The sequence below is a fragment of the Camellia sinensis genome, chromosome 7, assembly GCF_055761805.1.
Source record: "Camellia sinensis isolate YWXY chromosome 7, ASM5576180v1, whole genome shotgun sequence".
Lineage (NCBI taxonomy): Eukaryota > Viridiplantae > Streptophyta > Magnoliopsida > Ericales > Theaceae > Camellia > Camellia sinensis.
This window is the reverse complement of record NC_138967.1, coordinates 13,832,280-13,853,236: the sequence shown is the minus strand read 5'-3', so window position 1 is coordinate 13,853,236 and position 20,957 is coordinate 13,832,280. Positions and strand designations below refer to the sequence as shown.

Below are 20,957 nucleotides of genomic sequence, written 5' to 3'. Positions count from 1 at the left end.
AGAAGCACAGAGAGGTGACCTTGAGGTAGAATCTCTTCGGGAGAAGATCTCCAGTGGGAAGGCTGAAAAGGGTTTGACTGTGTATCTCGACCTGAGTGTGAGATACCGAGACCGTCTGTTTGTGTCGAAGTCTTGCCGAGAGGAAGTACTCCGAGAGTTTCACCATTCATGCCTTGCGGTGCATCCAGAAGGCACTAAGATGTATCATGATTTAGGTCGCCAGTTTTGGTGGCGGGGTATGAAGAGAGATGTGGCAATTTTCGTATCGAAGTGTCTTACTTGTCAGCAAGTGAAGGCCGAACATCAAAGGCCAGCAGGTTTGTTACAACTCTTGCCTATTGCCGAGTGGAAGTGGGAGCATGTCACTATGGACTTCGTCGAGGACTCAGCGAGGTAGTGATGCTATTTGGGTGGTTGTAGACCGGTTGACTAAGTCAGCGCGCTTTATCCCTATGCGCGTGAGAGATTCGGTAGATCATCTTGCCGACTTGTATATTCGAGACATAGTGAGGTTGCACGGAGTCCCAGTGTCGATCGTCTCAGATAGAGATCCACGTTTTACTGCTAAGTTGTGGTAGAGTTTACAGAGTGCCTTGGGCACTAGGTTGACCTTTAGCACGGCTTATCATCCTCAGACTGACGGGCAGTCCGAGCGTACTATTCAGATCCTTGAGGATATGCTTCGAGGCTGTGTCCTTGACTTTAGTGGGTCGTGGGAAAGGCACTTGCCCTTGGTAGAGTTTGCCTACAACAACAGTTTCCAGTCGAGTATCGGTATGGCACCGTTGGAGGCCTTGTATGGTCGACCGTGTAGGTCTCCAGTTTGTTGGGCCGAGGTGGGTGATGCACCTTTGTTAGGCCCGGAGTTGGTTCGGGAAACGACGGAGAAGGTTGAGCTTATCCGTAGGAGGCTTGTTATAGCCCAGAGTCGCCAAAAGAGTTATGCCGACCGTAGGAGGAGGCCTTTGGTATTTGAAATGGGTGATCATGTCTTCTTGAAAATATCACCTAGGCGGGGTTTGATGAGATTCGGGAAGAGTGGGAAGTTGTCCCCTCAGTTTACAGGCCCTTTCGAGATCCTTGAGAGGATTGGCTAGGTTGCCTACCGTTTAGCTTTGCCGCCGCAGTTGTCCGGAGTACATGACGTGTTTCATGTTAGTATGTTTTGGAAGTATGAGCCGGATCCGTCACATGTATTGGATTGGACCGACTTAGAGGTAGATGAGGATGTCTCGTATAAGGAGAGACCGGTTCGGGTCTTGGATAGGCGGGATCAAGTCTTGCGAGGCAAGACCATTCCCTTGGTAAAGGTTTTGTGGAAACATCACGGTGTGGAGGAAGCCACTTGGGAGCTTGAGTTGGAGGTCCGAGAGAAATATCTGGATCTATTTGTGGATGTTTGAGCACATATTGTATATTTTGCTGTATTGATAAACCTTAAGAGCATTGTGTATGTCTTAAGTTGTAAAACATTGTATATGTTTCGGTTTATGGAGGTATTATTGTATATCCCTTGAAAAATGGAAGTTTATTTTAGCATCGTGTATGTTAAATGTGTTTTAGAAATGCAAATGTATTATTGGCATTGAATATGTTATGGAATTGTGAACCATGTACATTGAAAATTATTGGAATTGAAAAATATGCATGTTGATAATGCATGTTGGAACATATCTTGTAAGCTGCCTCTTGAATAGAGATGGGGTGACTGGTAATGGGTCAGGTTGTGAAATGTTGGTTGGTAACATTGTTGAAAATTGAGAAAAACTTATTGTTAAAAACTTGTGCTTAATTTCGGGGATGAAATTCCTTAAGGTGGGGAGGTTGTAGCGATCCCGGTTCTTCCTTATTTGGTTGTTGTATCCAAACTTGGTTCCGTGAGTATCGGTTGTGGTTTATATCTTGTTTCCGTCCTTCAATACTTTGTATTTGAGTTATAGGATGTTTTGGGCAGGATTGTTACAGGTTGGGTGTGCTTGGGAGCAAATGGTTGCTGCCCAGAATTTTGGTCCTTCGCTCGAGCCAGCCTTTTGTCGCTCGAGCGAGCTCCGTGTTTTAGATCCTTCACTCGAGCCAGGGTTCCTTCGCTCGAACGAGAGTTGAGTTTTGTATCTGGTGGCTCGAGCGAGAAGTCCTTCGCTCGAGCTTGCGTCTGTGTCCAGTACTGGACCTAAAAGTTGCAATCCTTGGCTCGAGCGAGCTTTTCTTCACTCGAGCGAGCGAGCTGTATGTTTTGGGATTTCTTCGCTCGAGCGAGAATTCTGTCGCTCGAGCGTGCTTCTGGGTTGCAGACCTGAAGCTTCGAATTGTTGGCTCGAGCGAGGCTTTCTACGCTCGAGCGAGGGTTCTTTGTGTCTGGTCGCTCGAGCGACAAATCCTTCGCTGGAGCGAGCCTGTGTTATATCAGTAGACAGCAGCGGGGAAACACTTCACTTTTTCATCCTTTTTGTTTTTCAAACCCTAGATCCGAGCTCTCTTTCTCTCTATACACCTTCTCTCTAGGGATTGATCTACTTCTAGTGAGTTTCTAGCCTAGTCCCTTTGTAAGAAAGATAGAGGGTCACGAGGGCTTTGTTTTAATCTGAAAAATCTTGGATTTGGAGCACTTTGGGTTTTGGTCATCTTCTCCATTTGAGCTCTCCATTTCGTGGTAGGGATTTCCTACTCCATTTTATGAGTTTTTACATAAACTTTGGTCATTTTGATTAGTTGGTATTGTTGGGTAATTTTGAGAAAAGTTAGGGTTGTTGTGTAATATATAAAAGAGGGGTTTTCAAATATTAAAACCCATGTGTATGTGAGACATTGAAAAATGGAATTATTTTTGTTAAATTGGTGAAATCAAACCTTAGGGTTGATATTGAGAAAATGGGGAAAATGTCCTAATTATTGAAATAAATTAATTAGTATAATTAATTGGGGAAAATATGAAATTGAGTTGGGAATAATGAAATTGGCTCATTATGTAGTTGAACGGTGTAATTGGATTAATTTATCACTCATCTATATAAATGTTGATATTATATTTGTTTAATGCATTTATTTTCTGTTTAGAAATAACTACTTTGGGCTATCTGTGAAGGATAGTCTTGATTGTTGTAGACACTGTATGTTAATTAGGGAAAACTGAAACTAATCACATTGAATATGTCATTGAATATGACGGTTGGAATAATACATCAAATATGTGTATTGAATGATCCTTGTATATGATAATTGTTTATATACTTGGAATATGTGTATTGTGTGGGAGGAGATAGGGGATGTACTCCACGGTTTGGGAGGAGATAGGGGATGGACTCCTAAACTGGATATTGTTTGGGAGGAGATAGGGGATGGACACCATTGATACAGCAAATACGTGTATCAGATTGAAGTGTTAATATAGCAAATATGTGTATTAAATGGAAGAGTTAATGCAGCGAATATGTATATTATTTGAAGTATGAAAGTATGTTAATTGTGAGTTGTAGACTCAATTGAATTGTGAATCAAGGAAATGTTTTAATGTGGGATGTAATCTCACTTAACTGTTTGGCCAGGTTCTGAGCCATGCCTAAGAAATGATTTGGATAAGTAAAGGAAAGTAGAATGTAACATGGACATAATTGTCATGGAACTGTATTATGATATAACTGGGTTATAAGTGTTAACCATCTATCAAATGCTATTGTTTTAGTCATTGCTTATATTTGGTTTAGTATATCTCTACTGGGCTTTAGCTCACCCTATGTGGGACATCATTTTCAGGTTCAGGCGATATGCCACCTCCAAAGACGTAGCTTGGAAGGCTCGAGGCTGATAGACCTTTTTGTTGTTCTTTTTATATTACATGTAAATTCAAGCCAAGGGCTTAATATGTATTTAAGTTAGTACTCACTTTTTGTGTCCAAGTGTTGGCTTGGAAAGTTGTAAGCACGTAGGACATTTACTTTTGTTGTCAACATGTAATATCTTTTGTAAGAATACTCTGATGAATGGAAGAATGTTTTATTCTCTTATATCAATGCATGTCGAAATTGTTGGGTTTTATGTATTATTTTGAGGGCGTTACACCTTTCCACTCATTTACAAAGTTCCCTCCTTGCTGGTTTCCTCTATTCTGCCTTTGTTGCTGCTGCAACCCGCCTTTGTTGCTGCTGCAACCCTCCGGCATAAGCTGTTGGTGCAGGATGTTTTCTAGTGTTGCGGACTGAACCTCCTCCGCGTGGTTGGTTGTTGTTCCTTGATCGCTGATTTTAAATGCGTTCGGAATCCGCTAACTCTCGTTCCACAATCAAAGCTCGATCCACCATTCGAGCGTAGAGGGAAAGCTGCACTACGATCAATCTTCCTCTAATATCTATGTCCAAACCCCATTCAAATCGTCTAACCTTATCCTCTTCATTTCCTACTATAACTGAAGCGTACCATAAGAGAGCTTCAAAACGGTTCACATATTGAGTGACTGACATTTTTCCTTGTTTCAGTTGAAGGAACTCTTGAATCATTTCTTGTCTTAGCGAGTTAGGAAAATACTTTTCCATGAATAAGTCTTTGAATTGTCTCCAAGTTAATGTCTGTACTTGTCGAGTACTTCTGATCATTTCCCACCAAGGATCTGCTTCTCCTTCCATTTGAAATGCTGCCATAGTCACTCTATCTTGCTCATTTCGGACGTCAGAAGTATCTAGCAACTTCTTAATTTGTCTTAACCAAGCTTCAGCTTCATAGAGGTTCGATCCATCAAGGAATTTGTGGGCATGTAGTTTTTCAAATTTTGCTATCATTTCAGATTTGCTTTGATCTTGGTTTCGGGGTGGTATATTGCCTACCCTATCAGCAATTGCACGTATAATTCGAGCGACATCACCATCAGACACTCTATCACCATTACCGTTGTTACTATTTCTTGTTCGTCCAGCCATTTTGCATGATGGGATTTTTAGTAATTTGTGATTTATTCATTTATTTATTATCATTATTATTATTATTATATTTATGTGCAAGGATAGTAAAAAAAAAACTTCATTAGTTAGATTAGATAAGCTACAATCAGCAAAATACAAATGAACCAAAGGAAAAGATAAAACAAAATACTACAGGCAAAAGATAGCCCTTACAATCCAAGTTAACTCCTACACTCACAATTCTAAACTAGGCAATTTTACATGTAAGCATACAAAACAAATCGGTTAGCCTAGTTTATAATTCCCTTAAGGCCTCTTAAAATAGCCAAGGAAAGTCTCTCCTCACAAGGGCTTCCGGCTCCCATGTGGCTTGGAAAAGCCCCCATGAATCGCCATAGCACCCTTACGAAGACAGTAGTTTCCTGCACACAATGCCCTAGCAGCTGCACCAGCTCCTCCCGATAGATCTTCCAGTCCTTGAAGTCCACTGACCTATCTCTCCTCACAATTCTGCCTGGGTCGGGCATGATGTATTGAAAGCTCCAAATGTCAAAAAGGTTGCCCATCCTATCGATGAACCCTTTCAGGAAAGGGCCTAGCTGATATAACCAGGGACTCTCTTGTCTCAAAATTTGGATAGGTCCAATGTAGGTACCCACCCAACTCTAAAATTTCCAAGCACAACCTCCTAGGGGATAAATTCTAATATGAGCCAATCTGCAGCCCATTTCGAACACCCCAATTCTCAAACACGGCTCCTACCTCTCCAGTGCTCTTATCAGTATTGCCTTATATAGACTCCTCTTCAGTGTCTGACTCAATCACAATTATCTCAATTGGGTTGTTCATTGGTGCAATCTCTTCAGGGTCTGAGTCAGGCTCAGATTCAGGTTTAGGCTTAAGCTCAGGATCAGGTTCAGACTCAGGCTCAGGTTCGTAGTCTTCTACTACTGCAATTTCTTCAGGGTCGGACTCAGGCCCATAGTCCTCTACAGGCGACTCCACTTCCTCACTTGGGTCGAATTCATAGTTTCTCACCGAACTTTCATCATTAGAGTTAATATCTGATGACCCTGGCATCCTACAATTAAAAAGGTTCTAACTTACTTAAGTCACTGAAAATTATAAGTTAACGTAAGGCTTTCTCAAACGTAAAAACAATATAATTGCTACTCATGGCCCAAAGGTTTGAATCTAAGCCCTGATACCAAACTGTGACGCCCCAATTTTTGTTTTGGAACATCATAAAATTTAAATAACAAATAACTTACTAAATAAAAATTTTAACAACTAATTAGGGAAATTTAGATTTTCACATAGTCAAAGCTTAACAACTAAATTAGGAGTCCACATACAATATTACAACAACTTTATAACATTCGTGATTACTAATACCAAGGATAATAAAATTTTATTTCAATAGAGTCTTGACTTTAAGTTAGCCAAGGTTCAATATTAACAGCAGCTCCAAAATCAACCAAAGTCCCTTCTTCGACATAATCTGGCATGAAATGCCAGGGTAACAAAATATATACCATGAGTTTTGCAACATAGTAAGAAAACATAACCAACCTACTATTGTTTTTAAGAGAAAATAATCAAATCATGATAATTAAAATAATAGTAAAATTCAATAGTATGATAAATGTAACAACCATTATAATAATTTTGACCATTTTAATAGTTTAGGTGACACTCAAAATCTCACCAAAGAGATTTTCTTACTAACCACTAAGTCATGGCCACGGTTAATTTGGAACCCCCCTTGGTCAAATACCAAATATGCCCACACCCAGAGTTATATACCCAAACTGTGGCATCCATGGTCTGCCCCAAAGGAACGGTCTGCCAGGGGTATGTAACCCCCCTGCGTGCCACCCTCACATTCACCCTTATTCCAAAACCAAATACCGATAATGGTTCAAATAAGTCCTATGCCATCTTAAGGTTTCGCGACACAATTTACGTAAAAATTATTAAAAACCAGGGCTCACCCTGAACAACCGGTGTTAACCCTCAATTGTTAACTTTGTATAACTTATTAATCATTTCAATTAGTTTTTATATTAATCACAAATAATTCCAATTTTATTCATCAACAATGTTGTACCAACTCATGAAAATTCCCAACATAAAATGTTACACATGTCACACCAAAAATAAATCAATGTACAAAATTTAAATAAACAATTAATTTAAACCATGGTATGAAATAATAATGTAGATACCAAAAAGAAATAAATCACAATCACACACATGCATAGATTTTTAATCTACAAGATTAGACTAGCACAATATTAAATTTTTGTCCAAATAAATAATTGAAGAGATAATTTTTATTCCTCTTGAATCTGCCAAAATTTTCAGAAGGTATATCTCGCAAATAAAATTATAAATAAATTACTTATACAACTCTAAAATTCATACAAATATACAGAATACTCAATAAACATGTTATGGTCATTGTTCATAAAGCATTTTCCAAAAATAAATTATAAATAATTCTTAAAAATTCCAAGAATGTTTATGACACAGATTTATCACATTTTCTTAAATTAATTCCATACTTAAATTTATAAATCAATTCCATAATATAAAAATTTATTATGAAACTAGACTTCTCAAATTTCATTTTCTGTTTAGAAATTACCAGATTTGGTTTAATATGAAAGCTTCAATGATTTTTCAAACACATAGTAAAATATTCCTATAGCTCCAAATTTGGTTAAAAATATGTATAAATTCTTACAAAACTCCATAATTGTTGAAAAATGTAAGAATGGAGTAGACATCATTCTAAACAACTTTGTAGAAGGAATAATCTTCAAATTGTGAGTATAAATTTGTCTAAAAATTCGTACAAATTTTCTGGCAGATTTAAGGACCAAATAAATTCTTCAATCCTCTCTTTAATGGTATAAACTACACATGCAAGCCTATTTGCACACTAATATCATGACTTTAAGACTACCAATATCTTCAAATATTTGATATACACATCACAAAATTTACATACATATATATATATAAATTTTATCTATAAATTTAGTCATTTTATCATATGAATATAATCTGAAAATTTTAACAATTAAAAAAAATGAGAGGGTTGAGAGGGTTTTCTTACTTAGTTATAGAATTGAAATGGAATAGTGAAATGGTAGGAAAATATGCAACATTAATCTCCCACTCTTCTTCTTCTCCTACTGCTTTGTTGCTCACAGAATTTTCTTCCTATTATTTATTTATTTTTATATTTTTTGCCTCTATTCTACTCACCGATCTGGAGAAGTATCATGCATATGTATATATATAATCATGTTGAGCCTCTCTCTCTCTCTCTCTCTCTCCCTTTATCTTCATTCTACAGAATCACTTTCTCTCAATTCCAAGAGCATAATGAGCTCTTCTTCCCTATATTAACATGGAAACAAACATATGGCAAAGTTGCCACCGAAAATCTGCTATTTTTTTTTGTGTATTTGTGTGAGTTGCTTAAAATTGATACACTAAGATTTTTAACTAAGGTATTTAATAAGAATAATTATCATGTTGAATCCTAATTAAAACAATTTATAAACAATAAATATTGAATACCCACAAAATTATTATTCTTAATAATGTCTTTGTTAGTGATTGAATTGAGTTAATTAAAACTAACTTTTACACTATTATATATTTTAGATAGACTCTGAATAAAATTAATTAATTAATTTATTTATTTATTTTCTTTTAAGACTAATTAAATGCGGGTTTTCACAGACGTTGAGGGTTCTACTAGAGCCAAGTCTCCAACTCTAAATGAGCAAGTCCTGGACTTAACTCAGGATGATGAGGACGAGGTCTCCAAGAGTGCCTCTCCTAAAAGAGCTGTCTTAGAGGCCGATGTACATTTAGCCAAGAAGAGCCTCGACAAAACTCTTTAGGAGATTGATGCTGAGATCGAAGCTGAGAGGACTGCCAAGAAGCCTTCCCAGCAATCTGCCGAGGTCGACACTCAACGACCTGCCGACGCAAAATGGCTTATTTAGAATCTTTTCTCTGTTTTGATATCTTGTACTTTTTCCAGTCCAGCCAATGTGCCTTTTGTATTTGGACAAGTTGTCTTTTGAATGCAAGCCTCCTCATTTCTTTTAAGTGTTGAATATCTTCTTTTCTCTTATGTATGTTTTCCATTTTCATACTTAGAATAATTTTGCATGTCTTCAAAATATATCTTTAATTGTGTAATCTCCACGGAGTAATATACCTTGGATATATCTTCTGATTGTTTATCTCGGCCTCAGCTTAACACTTAAAAATATTTTGAAATATTTTTACAAGTGTTGTTTCTTCAAACTTGTCACTTCACTCTCACTTACTATCTTCTATCAAGACTTCTGTCTTTTATCCTTTCCAAGTTTGGAAACTTGGTCATATCGGCGAGTACATATGTCGGGTACTTCTTTCAATATTACATCGGCTTAACTTCAACTTGTAAATTTTTTTTGAAATTTCAACAAGTGTTAAGCCAATCCTTACCCTGTAAATGTTTCCAAAAAATTTCGACAAGTCCAAAGCACTTTAAAGTTCATTCAAAATTCTCCAACTCTCTGCCCTCTAATGTGAACCTAAGTTTAACTTATGTTCACATTAAGCACGTATTACCTTCCTCCGAAGTCAGATTAAAACAAGGACTAGCCGAGGTTCTTAACCTCAGTTTCTCTGTTAATCTAACTAAAATGTGCTTAGTCCCATTCAAAGTTTAATTCTGCCGACATAGCAATTCTACTTTCAATTCAACTTAGTTCAACTCTATTATATGCAAGTATAATTCAACTCTGCCATATAATAAGTCTAAGTTATTCGTCATGTTTCAATCAGAAACATCGCCAACTTAGTTCAACTCTATTATATGCGAGTATAATTCAAATCTACCATATAATAAATCTAAGTTATTCGTCATGTTTCAATCAAAAATATCGCCAACTTAGTTCAACTCTATTATATGCAAGTATAATTCAACTCTGCCATATAATAAGTCTAAGTTATTCGTCATGTTTCATTCAGAAACATTGCCAAAGGATTGGTCAGTCCTATCACACAAATTTCAAATTCTTAAAAAAAATCAGGCTAAAAAATTTTATTACTACCTCGGCTAAGAAAATTATGACATAAATTTTGAAAAACAAAAAAGTCTAATGATAGAAAAACTTTAAGTTGCAAGTGTTCTAGGGTCTTGGCAATTCTTTGCCTTCACTGTCCTCAAGCTGATATGCCCCATTGCCGGTGACCGAGATGATTCTATAAGTCCCCTCCCAGTTTGGGCCCAGCTTGCCCCCCCTAGGATCCTTTTTGTTGCCAACCACTTTCCTTAGCACCAGGTTCCGAACTTTGAACTCTCTAGGGTTAACCTTCTTATTATAAGCCCTAGCCAGTTATTGCTGGTATGCCCCTAGTCGAATTGTTGTTCTCTCCCTTTTCTCCTCAAGTAGGTCTAAATCTCGCGCCAGGAATGCCTCATTAGTCCCATTCTCTACTCCTTGAGTTCTGATTCCTGGAATGCCGACTTCCAATGGGATGACTGCTTCTGTGCCATAAGCCATGGCAAATGGAGATTCCCCAATTGATCTTCTCGGCATAGTTCGACATGCCTAGAGTACATTGGGCAACTCTTTCACCCACTTTCCTTTTGTTGTTTCCAACCTCTTCTTGATCCCATCCAAGATAGTTTTGTTGGATGCTTCTGCCTGACCATTACTTTGAGGGAAACTTAGAGTAGAGTAATAGTTCTTGATTTTGTACTTTGCACAGAAACTTTTGGTTAGCTTACTGTCAAATTGTGTACCATTGTTTGCTATTATTGCCTTTGGGGTCTCAAACCTGGTGATGATGTTCTTCCATATGAAGTTCTTCACATCAATGTCCCGAATCTTCACGAGGGGTTCAGCTTCTACCCACTTTGTGAAATAGTCAGTTGCTACTAGTAGGAACTTCATTTGTCCAGTTGCTTAGTTGCTTGGGGTAGTTGTCCAATAAGATCCATGCCCCACTGGGAAAATGGCCAATGGCTGGATACTGGGTTCAAATTTACTGCTGGTTGATGTATCAAAGGTGCGAACCTCTGACACTTCTCACACTTTCTGACATAGGCTTCAGCATCCTTCTGTATGTAGGGCCACCAGTACCCCTAAGTAATGGCCCTATGAGCAAGTAATCTGCCCCCAGCGTGGCTTCCACATACTCCTTCATGTATTTCATACAAGAAGTCTTCGACTTGTGAAGGATGCACACATCTCAAAAGGGGATTAGTAAAAGACCTTCTGTAGAGATGTCCTTCTGTTGTTAGATTAAACCTAGCCGACTTCAGTCTGGTCTTGTGTGTTTCCTTACGATCATCTGGCAGCTTCCAATTTCTAAGAAATATTACTATTACATCCATCCAACTTGGTCCCATCTCCACACACATTGCTTCGTACTTTGTGATCAGTGGTTCCACACTTGGGCCTGACAAATAATCAACCATTATTGTCCTTGCCTCCCCTGATTTCATTGCACTAACCAGGTTAGCCAAGGCATCGGCATGACTGTTGTCATCTTAGCTAACCTGCTGTAGTCTGCAGTCCTGAAACAAGGCTAGTAGTCTAACAACTTCTTTGACATAGGCTATCATTCTTTTATCTCGGGCTGCATACTCACCTATTGCTTGGTTTACAATAAGCTGAGAGTCACAGATAACCACCACCTCGTCGGCTTCCATTATTGCTGCCAACTTCAATTCTGCGATCAATGCTTCATATTCTGCGTCATTGTTTGAGGCTTTAAACTCTAGTCGAATAGATTGTTCTAGCATCCGCCTATTTGGTGATACTAGCACTACTCCTGCCCCCGCTCCTTGTCGGTTTGAACTCCCATCAACAAACAAGCAAAAGGAGTCGTTGATGTAAATATCGCAGGGCTTGAGTTTCTCTTATTTCTTCTGCTCTGCTGTGGGGTTTTTCATCCCCAGCTGGGTCTCTTAATGTTCACTTGGACATCCTAAGCGGCGACTCACCAGAGCCCAACGTGGTATGGCACTAGGTGTGAACTCGGCCACAAAGTTGGCCAGAATCTGGCTTTTGATTGTTGTTCTGGGTCTGAACTCTCAATTGTATTGGCCCAATACCACTGCCTATTTGGCCACCTTGCCTGTTAGATCTCCTTGTTATAGTAGGGACTTCAAAGAGTGCTCAGTCAATACCACAATCTTATGGGCTTGGAAATAATAGTTCAACTTCTTGGAGGCCATCATTAAGGCCAATGTTACTTTCTCTAGGGATAAATGCCTAGTTACTGCACCCACTAGGATTTTACTCACATAGTATACTGCCCTTTGTTCTCCCTTCTCTTCTCTAATTATCACTGCACTCATTGCATGCTCTGAAACTGCCAAGTACAAGAATAGTTCCTCTCCAGGTACTGGATTCGAGAGAACTAGAGTTGTGGTCAGGTATCTTTTCAAGTCAGCCAAGGCGACTTCACATTTCTCTGTCCACAAGAAGTCTGTGGCCTTTTTCAACAAACTGAAAAATGGTTTACACTTATCCGAACTTCTACTTATGAATCTGTTCAGGGCTGCGGCCCTTCCTGTCAACATCTATACTTGTTTTACCAACGTTGGGCTTTTCAAATCCAAGATGACCTTGATTTGATCTGGGCTTGCCTCCATACCTCTTCTGGTAACGAAGTACCTCAATAACTTACCAAACCCAACTCCAAATGCACATTTCGAAGCATTGAGCAGGAGCCGATATGTTCTAAGGATGTCAAAAACTGTCTTCAAGTCGGCTAGATGATCCTCAGGTTCTTTGGTCTTCACGACCATGTCGTCAATGTATACTTCCACTGTTTTGCCAATCTGATGTCTGAACATCTTGATTACTAACCTTTAGTACGTTGCTCCTGTATTTTTCAACCCGAAAGGCATCACTCTGTAGCAATACAGCCTTTTGGGGGTGATAAATGCAGTCTTCTCCTCATCAGGGGGTACATTACTATCTGATGGTACCCTCTGTAAGCGTCCAGGAAGCTCATCATTCCATGCCCTGAAGTGGCATCTACTAATTGATCAATCTTGGGGAGTGGGAAATTGTCATTGGGACAAACCTTATTCAGGCTAGTAAAGTCCACCCAGACCCTCCACTTTCCATTCTTCTTTTTCACAACCATAGTGTTGGACAGCCAAGTAGGGTAGTTTACTTCGCGAATGGCTCTGGCCTCTGACAATTTGTTCACTTCTTCTTCAACTGCCTCCATGTGAACCAACGTCGGCCTCCTCACTTGCTAAATGACGGGTTTAGCTAACCTGTCTACGTTTAGTCTGTGACATGTAACCTTGGGGTCAATGCCAGGCATCTCGTATGGCATCTAGGCAAACACCTCTATTTTTGCTCGCAAGAATGCTTCTAACTTCCTTTCCTCCTTCTCGGCCAAGCCTGAGCAGAGGAGGAAGAAGCGCTCTTCATTCCCTTGCTAGACCAGAATTTTCTTCAATGCTTCCTCGCTTTTATTGGCTGGCTCTTTGCCGACGTCATCTAGGATCTTCATGTCCTCATCTTCAATCTCTACTGTTTCTGTTTCTTGTATGTTACATGTGGATTTCATTGCTGCCATGGAGCAGTTCTTTGCCTGCACCTGATCCCCTCTGACCTCCTCAATTCCATGCTCTGTTAGGAACCGCAACAACTGGTGTAGTGTTGAGGGAACAGCCCTCATTGTGTGCAACCATGGCCTCCCCAAGATAACATTGTAAGGGGAGGGGGTGTCAATTACTATGAACTTTGTACTTACCTTCTTGGTGTCTGCCTGTATCTCCATACTTATTGCTCCCAGGGGCCATGTCGGCGTTCTGCTAAAGCCGACCATTGGACTGTTGGACTGCTCCAGATTATCTTAGTGAAGGTCAAGCTCCTTGTAACATCTGACATACATGATGTCACAAGAGCTGCCTTGGTCAATTAGAATGTGCCTCACCTGGCATTCTCCAATCTTGAGAGATATTACCAGAGCATCGTAATATGGATGTTGTACCACGTCTAGATCGCCTTCAGTAAAGGACACCATTGGTCCTCGGTACTCGTCTGCTCTAGGCCTCTTTTGTTGGACCTGATATACATGTTGTAAGTGTTTCACCCTCTAAGTCTCCCCACGTACCTCGTTTTTATTGACCTTCGAGTGAATCAATTGATCACTTGAGGTCCTTCTACTTGCGGTTGTGGTACTGGTGGAGGTGGTGTTGTTGGTGCATGAGGCAGCCTTGCTTGTTCTTCCCTTATCCTGGCCTCATCTACCAGGTCCCTTAAGTAACCTTGTCTTACCAGATCTTCCAGATATGTCTTTAGGGCTCTGCACCCTTGAGTCAGATACACATCCTCAATATGGTAGGCACAGTGCTTCCTAAGGCTTCTTCTTATAAATTCGCCAGGGATCTTCTCTGGTGCTCTATAGTAAGGCTGATTCCTGATCCTTTCCAAGACTTTGTAAACCGGGATCCGAAACACTGTGGTGACTGTCTGTGCAACCCTCAGTCTTGTTTCTTGTCTGTTGTATTCAGTATTACCTCAGCCTCGCTTCGGCGAGCCGTTTCTCTTCTCCTGTTTTGACGCCTTGTCACTGGCGTGTCTTCTTCGGCTCTTGCATATTTCTCGATCCTGGCCATGAGTTCCTCCATACTTTTTGGCAGCGTCTTTGTTGGTGACTTTCGAAGCAGACAGTCATCGTTCAGGCCGTTCTTAAAAGATACGACCGCCAACTCTTGGTTATACCCTGGTATTCGGTTAAAAACCTCATAGTACCTTTTGGCATAAGCCTTGAGGCTTTCATCCTTGCCAATTCTGAGAGCCATCAGGGAGTCTACCCTCAATGGCTACAATTTGTTTGTAACAAACCTGGCCACAAACATCTCAGCCAAGCCTTCCTAACTTTTCACAGTTCCTTTCGACAACTTGTGAAACCAGTCTGATGTGATTTCTCCAAAGGATGAGGGGAACACTTTGTAGAGCAACGGTTCGTTCCCAGTATATAGTGCCATTGAGTTCAAATATAAACCGGCGTGAAAGTTAGGATCAGACTTGTCGTCATATATCTGGAATCTCGGCATGTGGAACCTTTTCAGGGTCTCAAAGTTATCCAACTCTACTGAGAAAGGCATTCTTGGCTTGACCGGAGATGTGACCTTGGCATCGTGTTGCTTCCTCTAGAGATAGTCCCTCAAGTCCTCCTTAGTCCGTCCAGGAGCTCAACTGTCAACAGATTTCAGCCTTTTTGGTGCACTACTTCCGGTGTCGTTATGAGTCCTCTTGGACCTCCCTCCATTCGTCGTGTCAAAACAAAGCTCCTTCCCCTGAAGATGCCGGTGTTCTTTAGCATAAGTTTCCTTGGCACGAGGTATCTTCTAAGACTCTCCTCTCATCGATTCTCCTCGCCCGACGTCCTGTGAAGGCCGATGAGAATGCTCTTTTGCCCTGTCATGCAGAGGGACTGTAGGGATTGCTTTCTACCCCCCCTTTTGGGCATCATTCTTGGCCGCTGGAATCGGCGTGTTCTCCAATGGGAACGGAGGTTGCATGACGTTGTTCTGAATCATGAAATTGACAACCGATTGCAGGTCTGCCAATTTGTTTGCCATCTCCTTCATCTCGTCGTCCCTCCTTAGGCATCTATATTTTCATACCTGCAGGTCACTTTCGTTGTAATACTCACCTCGGCCTGTTTTCTTTGGAATGTCTCCCTCTTGGCCGATGTCCTTCTCCCCGAGATTTTACTCCCGGGGTTCTTCATTACAGGTCTCTTCCCCTACATTAGGATCGTCGTGTCGGGCATAAAGAGAAGATCGGAGAGTGCCTTACTTTTATAAAGCGTACATTAGACCCACGAGAGTGCCTTACTTTTATAGCCAGCACTAATTTGATCCTTGTAGAAGCCTAGCTTCAATGGACTCCGGCTCAATACTCATCTTGGACTCTCAGCCAGATAGAGATAAACTCCTTAAGAGCTTTATCTTTATCCAGACTGATGTCCTTTCCCATTCTAGGACTCTTGTCCCTTATCCGTTCATCTCGGATTCTAGTATCTCTGCAGATAACCTTGGCCTAACCGAGATCATCTTAACACACGACCAAGCTACGTGGCACTCTAGCTGACACGTCGGCGTCACCTCGGTCACGTGCTGTCATTTAAAAAATATGCCCCTCACAACTGCCCCCTAGGGTCTATTTCCTCGGCACACTAAGGTGATGGAACCTACATTATTTGTTCTCCCAGAACGTCGGCTAAGACTTACTACACAAAGATAGCCACTAAAAAGTCGTTCTGAAAAAGTAAAAATAAGATTTTTAATGACAAAATTTTGAAAATGCCACTAATAAATACACTTTTAGGAATAAAATAATTTGGTCTTAAAGTAGTTTATTTTTTGAGACAAAAAATTTATTTTTAAAAAAAATAATAATTAATCATTAATATCTAATTTTTGTTGTTAAAAATATAATAACAATATTTTTTATAATAAAAATATTTAATCACTAAAATCTTAATTTTTTTTTATAGTACTGAAATTTCAATTTATCAAAAAATTGTTGGAAAATGGTCATCGACACTAGCTAGTGGTCATAGAAAATTGTCGGTGGCGGCGGATAGTACTAACGACAGTGAAGTAGTGGCCTACTTAAGCTAGCAAATATATTTTAGTTATTCCCAAACTAATAAATTATATTGAGGTGGGAGTCAGAAAAAAAAAAAAAAAAAAAAAGAAACATATATTAATTCATTGAAAAGAAAATATGATGAATATGTTTGGTTTGATTTTAAGAGAGCAGTTTTTAAAAATTATTTTGAAGAGAGAGTTTAAAAAAAAATTTAATTTGTTTGGTTGTGTATTTTGAAAGTAGTTTTAGAGTTTGGAAGTTTGAAATGATTTGATATTTTATTGTAATTGAGTAAATGTGTGTGAGAAAAAAAGTGATTGAGAATAAGACAGACGAGAGAAAAAGTAATTGATTGAGTTGTAAAAAAAAGTGATTTTGAAAATTATTTTAGAAAAATTACAAACCAAACAAGTTTTTTAAAAAAAAAATTCAAAATCACTCTACAGAGTCAAACCAAACATACCCGATATATTCAGCCTCCGTTTGGGAAGTGGGTTGGCTTTTTGGCTTTTTTAGCCTGGGCTATTTTAGCCTGGTTTGGAAAGAGCTTTTTGACTTTTTGGCTTTTTTGACTTTTTTTGTGAGAGAGGATTGTAATGATTATGGGTTAGATTTAATGTTTTGTTTTTTGTGGCTAAAATAGCCTATTTTATTTTTTGTGGCTATTTTAACCAAAAAAAACCTGACTTTTTTCTTCCCAAACGGAGCCTCATTTAGCTTAGATTAAATACCCGTATATCTGCATACATTTTTTTTTAAAATTTTGATTAGCCAAAAAACTTTATTGATGAGCAAAGCCAAGCAAATTACATCAACAAAGGGTGAAAGCCAAAGAAGCAGCTGGTGAGTCACCCACTGGAAACAAACATAATCAAGAAAGAAACACAACAAACAACTTCAATCACTCCAAACCCCTCAATATCAATCAAAGAAAATAGTTTCAAACACCAGTGATAGCTAAGGACCAAGCCTAATCTGCCCAATATCTGCATAGATATTCTTCTCAGATGTGGACATGAAGCATCAATATGCAATCAAAGAAACAACAGAAAATTCAACATCAAAAGCCATACATGTGTTTGTATTATCACAATAAAATAAATCATGATTGCTTTGTTTTAAAATAAAATTCACATTATAACACATCATTTGACATTAAATTTTTTTTGTATATTATTAATTATAATATCCACAAAAAACTTAACAATCTAATGCACCAAATTTATTGAAAATAGTTGCATTAACAAATGCATACATATGTGAGGCTACCTCAAGCAATCATATGGCCTCTTATTTAAATTGTGACAATGTATACAAACATTAATTCATGCTTCTAAGCATTGGATGTGAAGTTGAAGTTGGCACAAGTTGTTCGCCTAAAAAACAGTGATGAGCTGAACCCTAGCCTTGATGCTGCAAGATCAAACTGTAGAAGATTGTCCTCAAGTTGGTACCCTCCAATCACAATAGAAGTCCTTGGCTTTGCACCACCATCCACAAATCCTAGGCACAAAACATCATCACTCACCTGCACCATTGAGTTGGCACCATAGATACTCCAAAACACAGTTTCACTCTGCAATACAAGAAAAATGGCAGGCACACCTGGCCCAACCCGCGTGCTTGATATGTTCTTGGAGTTAAAACATGCCTCGAAAGGTGCTACCGATGCCACTCTTGGGACGCCAGAGAGCTCATTGATGAAAAACTTAGTGACAGCTTTGTAGATCGAAGTCTCCAAGACTGTGTAGGGATTGACAGTGCTAATCTTGGTTCCACCATTGCCTTCACTGTCAATGGTTAGCAAAGTAGTGTTTATGGGTACGTTTTTTTCGCCAATCTTGATGGATTTGACTCCGATGAAGTAATCCGAAGAGGCATCACCAGAAAAAGAAGCCGAGGCAGTGCTTACCGGGTTGCGGATGAGAGGGGTGTAAACAAGAGAGGTTGAGGCATCAATATTAGGAAGAAACATATACGGTCCATCACCAAAGATCGCAACGCCATTAGATCTTGTTGAAGAGCTCAAACAGATAGCGAACTTTTTGTGAAAGCTAAAAGCTGTAGAGAATTGAGAAGGGAGTGAAATTTTAGTCCTTCCAAGGCCAGCCATGCCCTTGACACCACTGGCAAGGCCTTCCAACAGAGATGTAGACCCACAAACAAAGAGGAAATGAGGCACAGAGACAACCTTCCCGGGGTTCTTCCCGTCAGTGGATTCAACAGTGACAATATCGGAACCAAGATCACCGCCCGTAGAGGTGTGTGTGACGGTGTTGTCGGGTAGGAGACCGCATGTGTTGTTGTAGCACCCTGGCTTAGGGGCAGAGTAGCACTCTGTGGTGCATGATTTAGAGCCAGCAAGTGAGCATTGGGCGGAGCCGCACCTAGCAGGGCGGTAAGAGGAGGAGGAATAGCCTTGCTCACAGTTTACCCATAAAAACTGGCCACCAAGGTCTAGTGTTAAGTTGACAGGGACAAGAGGAGTCCTCTGGTTGAGATTGGTGAGATATTGGAGGGTAGAAGGGTCTTTTTGGACTGGAAGAATAAGTGCTTTGGGCCTAAAAGAGGTCTGTGCGAATGCCGAAGAGATCAATAGGAGAGAGAAGAGGAGGGTGGAATGCAATAATGAGGAAGCCATGAGTTGTGATGTCTTTGTTTTTGAAGAGGACTAGTGCAATGCTATGGACATTTTATAGCTTGTCTTGATGGATAAGATTTGAGTCGACATTGGTTGGCTTGCAGACTAAGGCCTATAGAGGGTCAAGGATGGCGATTTGGAAAGACAACTCAGCACATCGACACTGTATAGGAGTTGAAGTTTGACATTCATTTGCTATTTTTTTTTTTTTTTTTCTCATCTTCTTATTGTTATCCAAAATAATAAAAAAATAAAAAAATAAAAAAAAAAAAAAGTAGTTTGATAAGGAACATCATAAAACCAGTAAAGTTATTGGGTTGGGACACGTGTTCAGTTTATTAAAATTTTATTTGAGATTATTAGGTATATAAGATTAAATTGACATTTTAAAATTTATTAAGTATTAAAGTTAAATTTTAGTAACTCACCATTTGGCTTAATAATCTTATTAGCCTATCACCCGTGCTATGTACGGGATAATTTTAGATATTTGTATTTGTTTTATATTTTTTTTAATATATAAATTATGTTTTTTAAGACTTTTTATAAAAATAATTTAACAATCTTATCACTAACTATAGTGTATAGGAGAAGTTGAAAAAGGTATTACAGTAATTATACACAGATTGTATCTATAATTATTTATATGAGATAATTTTAAATGCTGATCAGGAGTTTTTGACCAAATCAATAAATGCAGGCATGTGAAAAGACATGTGGATTGAAAAAAGTTAATAAATGTTGACCAGGAAATTTTGACCAAATTAATAAATGCTGAGTTTTTTTTTAAAATAAAATTTTTAAAAAATTCAGATTGGGATATTGAAGCTCCCACAGGCCTTGGGGGTTAGAAACTCCATTTTGCTTAATATATAGTATAGATATTAACATATCACCCGTGTTATGCACGGATTGTGTTTATAATTATCTATATATGTGAATTGTGATTTTTAAATGTCTTTTTTATTTTTTTTAAATGCCTTCTTTTTTTTCCTTTTTTATATTATATTAAAGTTTAATATTTTGATAATAATCATATGTGTTAGACTTTTTAAGGAATTAAATATTTTTTTTTATTATATTATATTAAAGTTTAATATTTTAATAATAATCATATGTGTTGGATTTTTCAAGAATGTTTTTTTATATTTGTTTTTAATGCATTAAAGTGTTATTATGAGGGATAATAATCACATGTGTTGAGACTTTTCAAGAAATTCATATGTGTTGGATTTTAAAGAATTTTTTTTATGTTCGTTTTTAATACATTAAAGTGTTATTATGAGGGTATGACTTGGGAGTTGGGATAAGTTAATAAATGCTAAGGTTTTTTTTTTTAAATCAAAAAATTAGATTGGGAGATTGGAGCTCCCACAAAGCTTGGGGTTAAAAACCCCATTTTACTTAATATATAGTATAGATATGTATTATAAAAATAAAAATATATAAAAAAATCAATCTACTTGAGTTGGATTCAATTATAATCCGTTTGAGTTCTAAAAATACATACAAGTCAAATTTAAGTGCTCGTTTGGCAATGATTTTTTTAATTGATTTTTTAATTTTTTTAGCTTGAGATTTTTTTACTCGTTTGGTATTCTTACTTGGTTTTAGAATAGCAAAAAATTTTTTGTCTTTCTGTGATTTTTGTCCCTTTGTGATTTTTTGATTTTTTTTTATCTTTTTATAATTTTTTAGCCCAACGCGAAAACCAAACGACCCCTAGTATATTTTGAAATAAGTTTGAGAATCTGCTCGACTCAAGTC

General features: G+C 38.5%; 1 protein-coding gene across 1 annotated transcript; it reads right to left on the bottom strand.

Annotated features, from left to right (window-relative positions):
* Positions 1-17,697: 17,697 nt before the first annotated feature.
* Positions 17,698-19,368, bottom strand: LOC114277554 (putative aspartic proteinase GIP2). The gene has a single exon (XM_028219448.2). The coding sequence runs from the start codon at positions 19,188-19,190 to the stop codon at positions 17,883-17,885; it is 1,308 nt and encodes a 435-aa protein (XP_028075249.1). The 5' UTR covers positions 19,191-19,368; the 3' UTR covers positions 17,698-17,882.
* Between the last annotated feature and the right edge of the window lie 1,589 nt (positions 19,369-20,957).

Coding starts and splice junctions, on each gene's coding strand:
- LOC114277554 (XM_028219448.2), bottom strand. CDS start 19,190: ATGGCTTCCTCATTATTGCATTCCACCCTCCTCTTCTCTCTCCTATTG.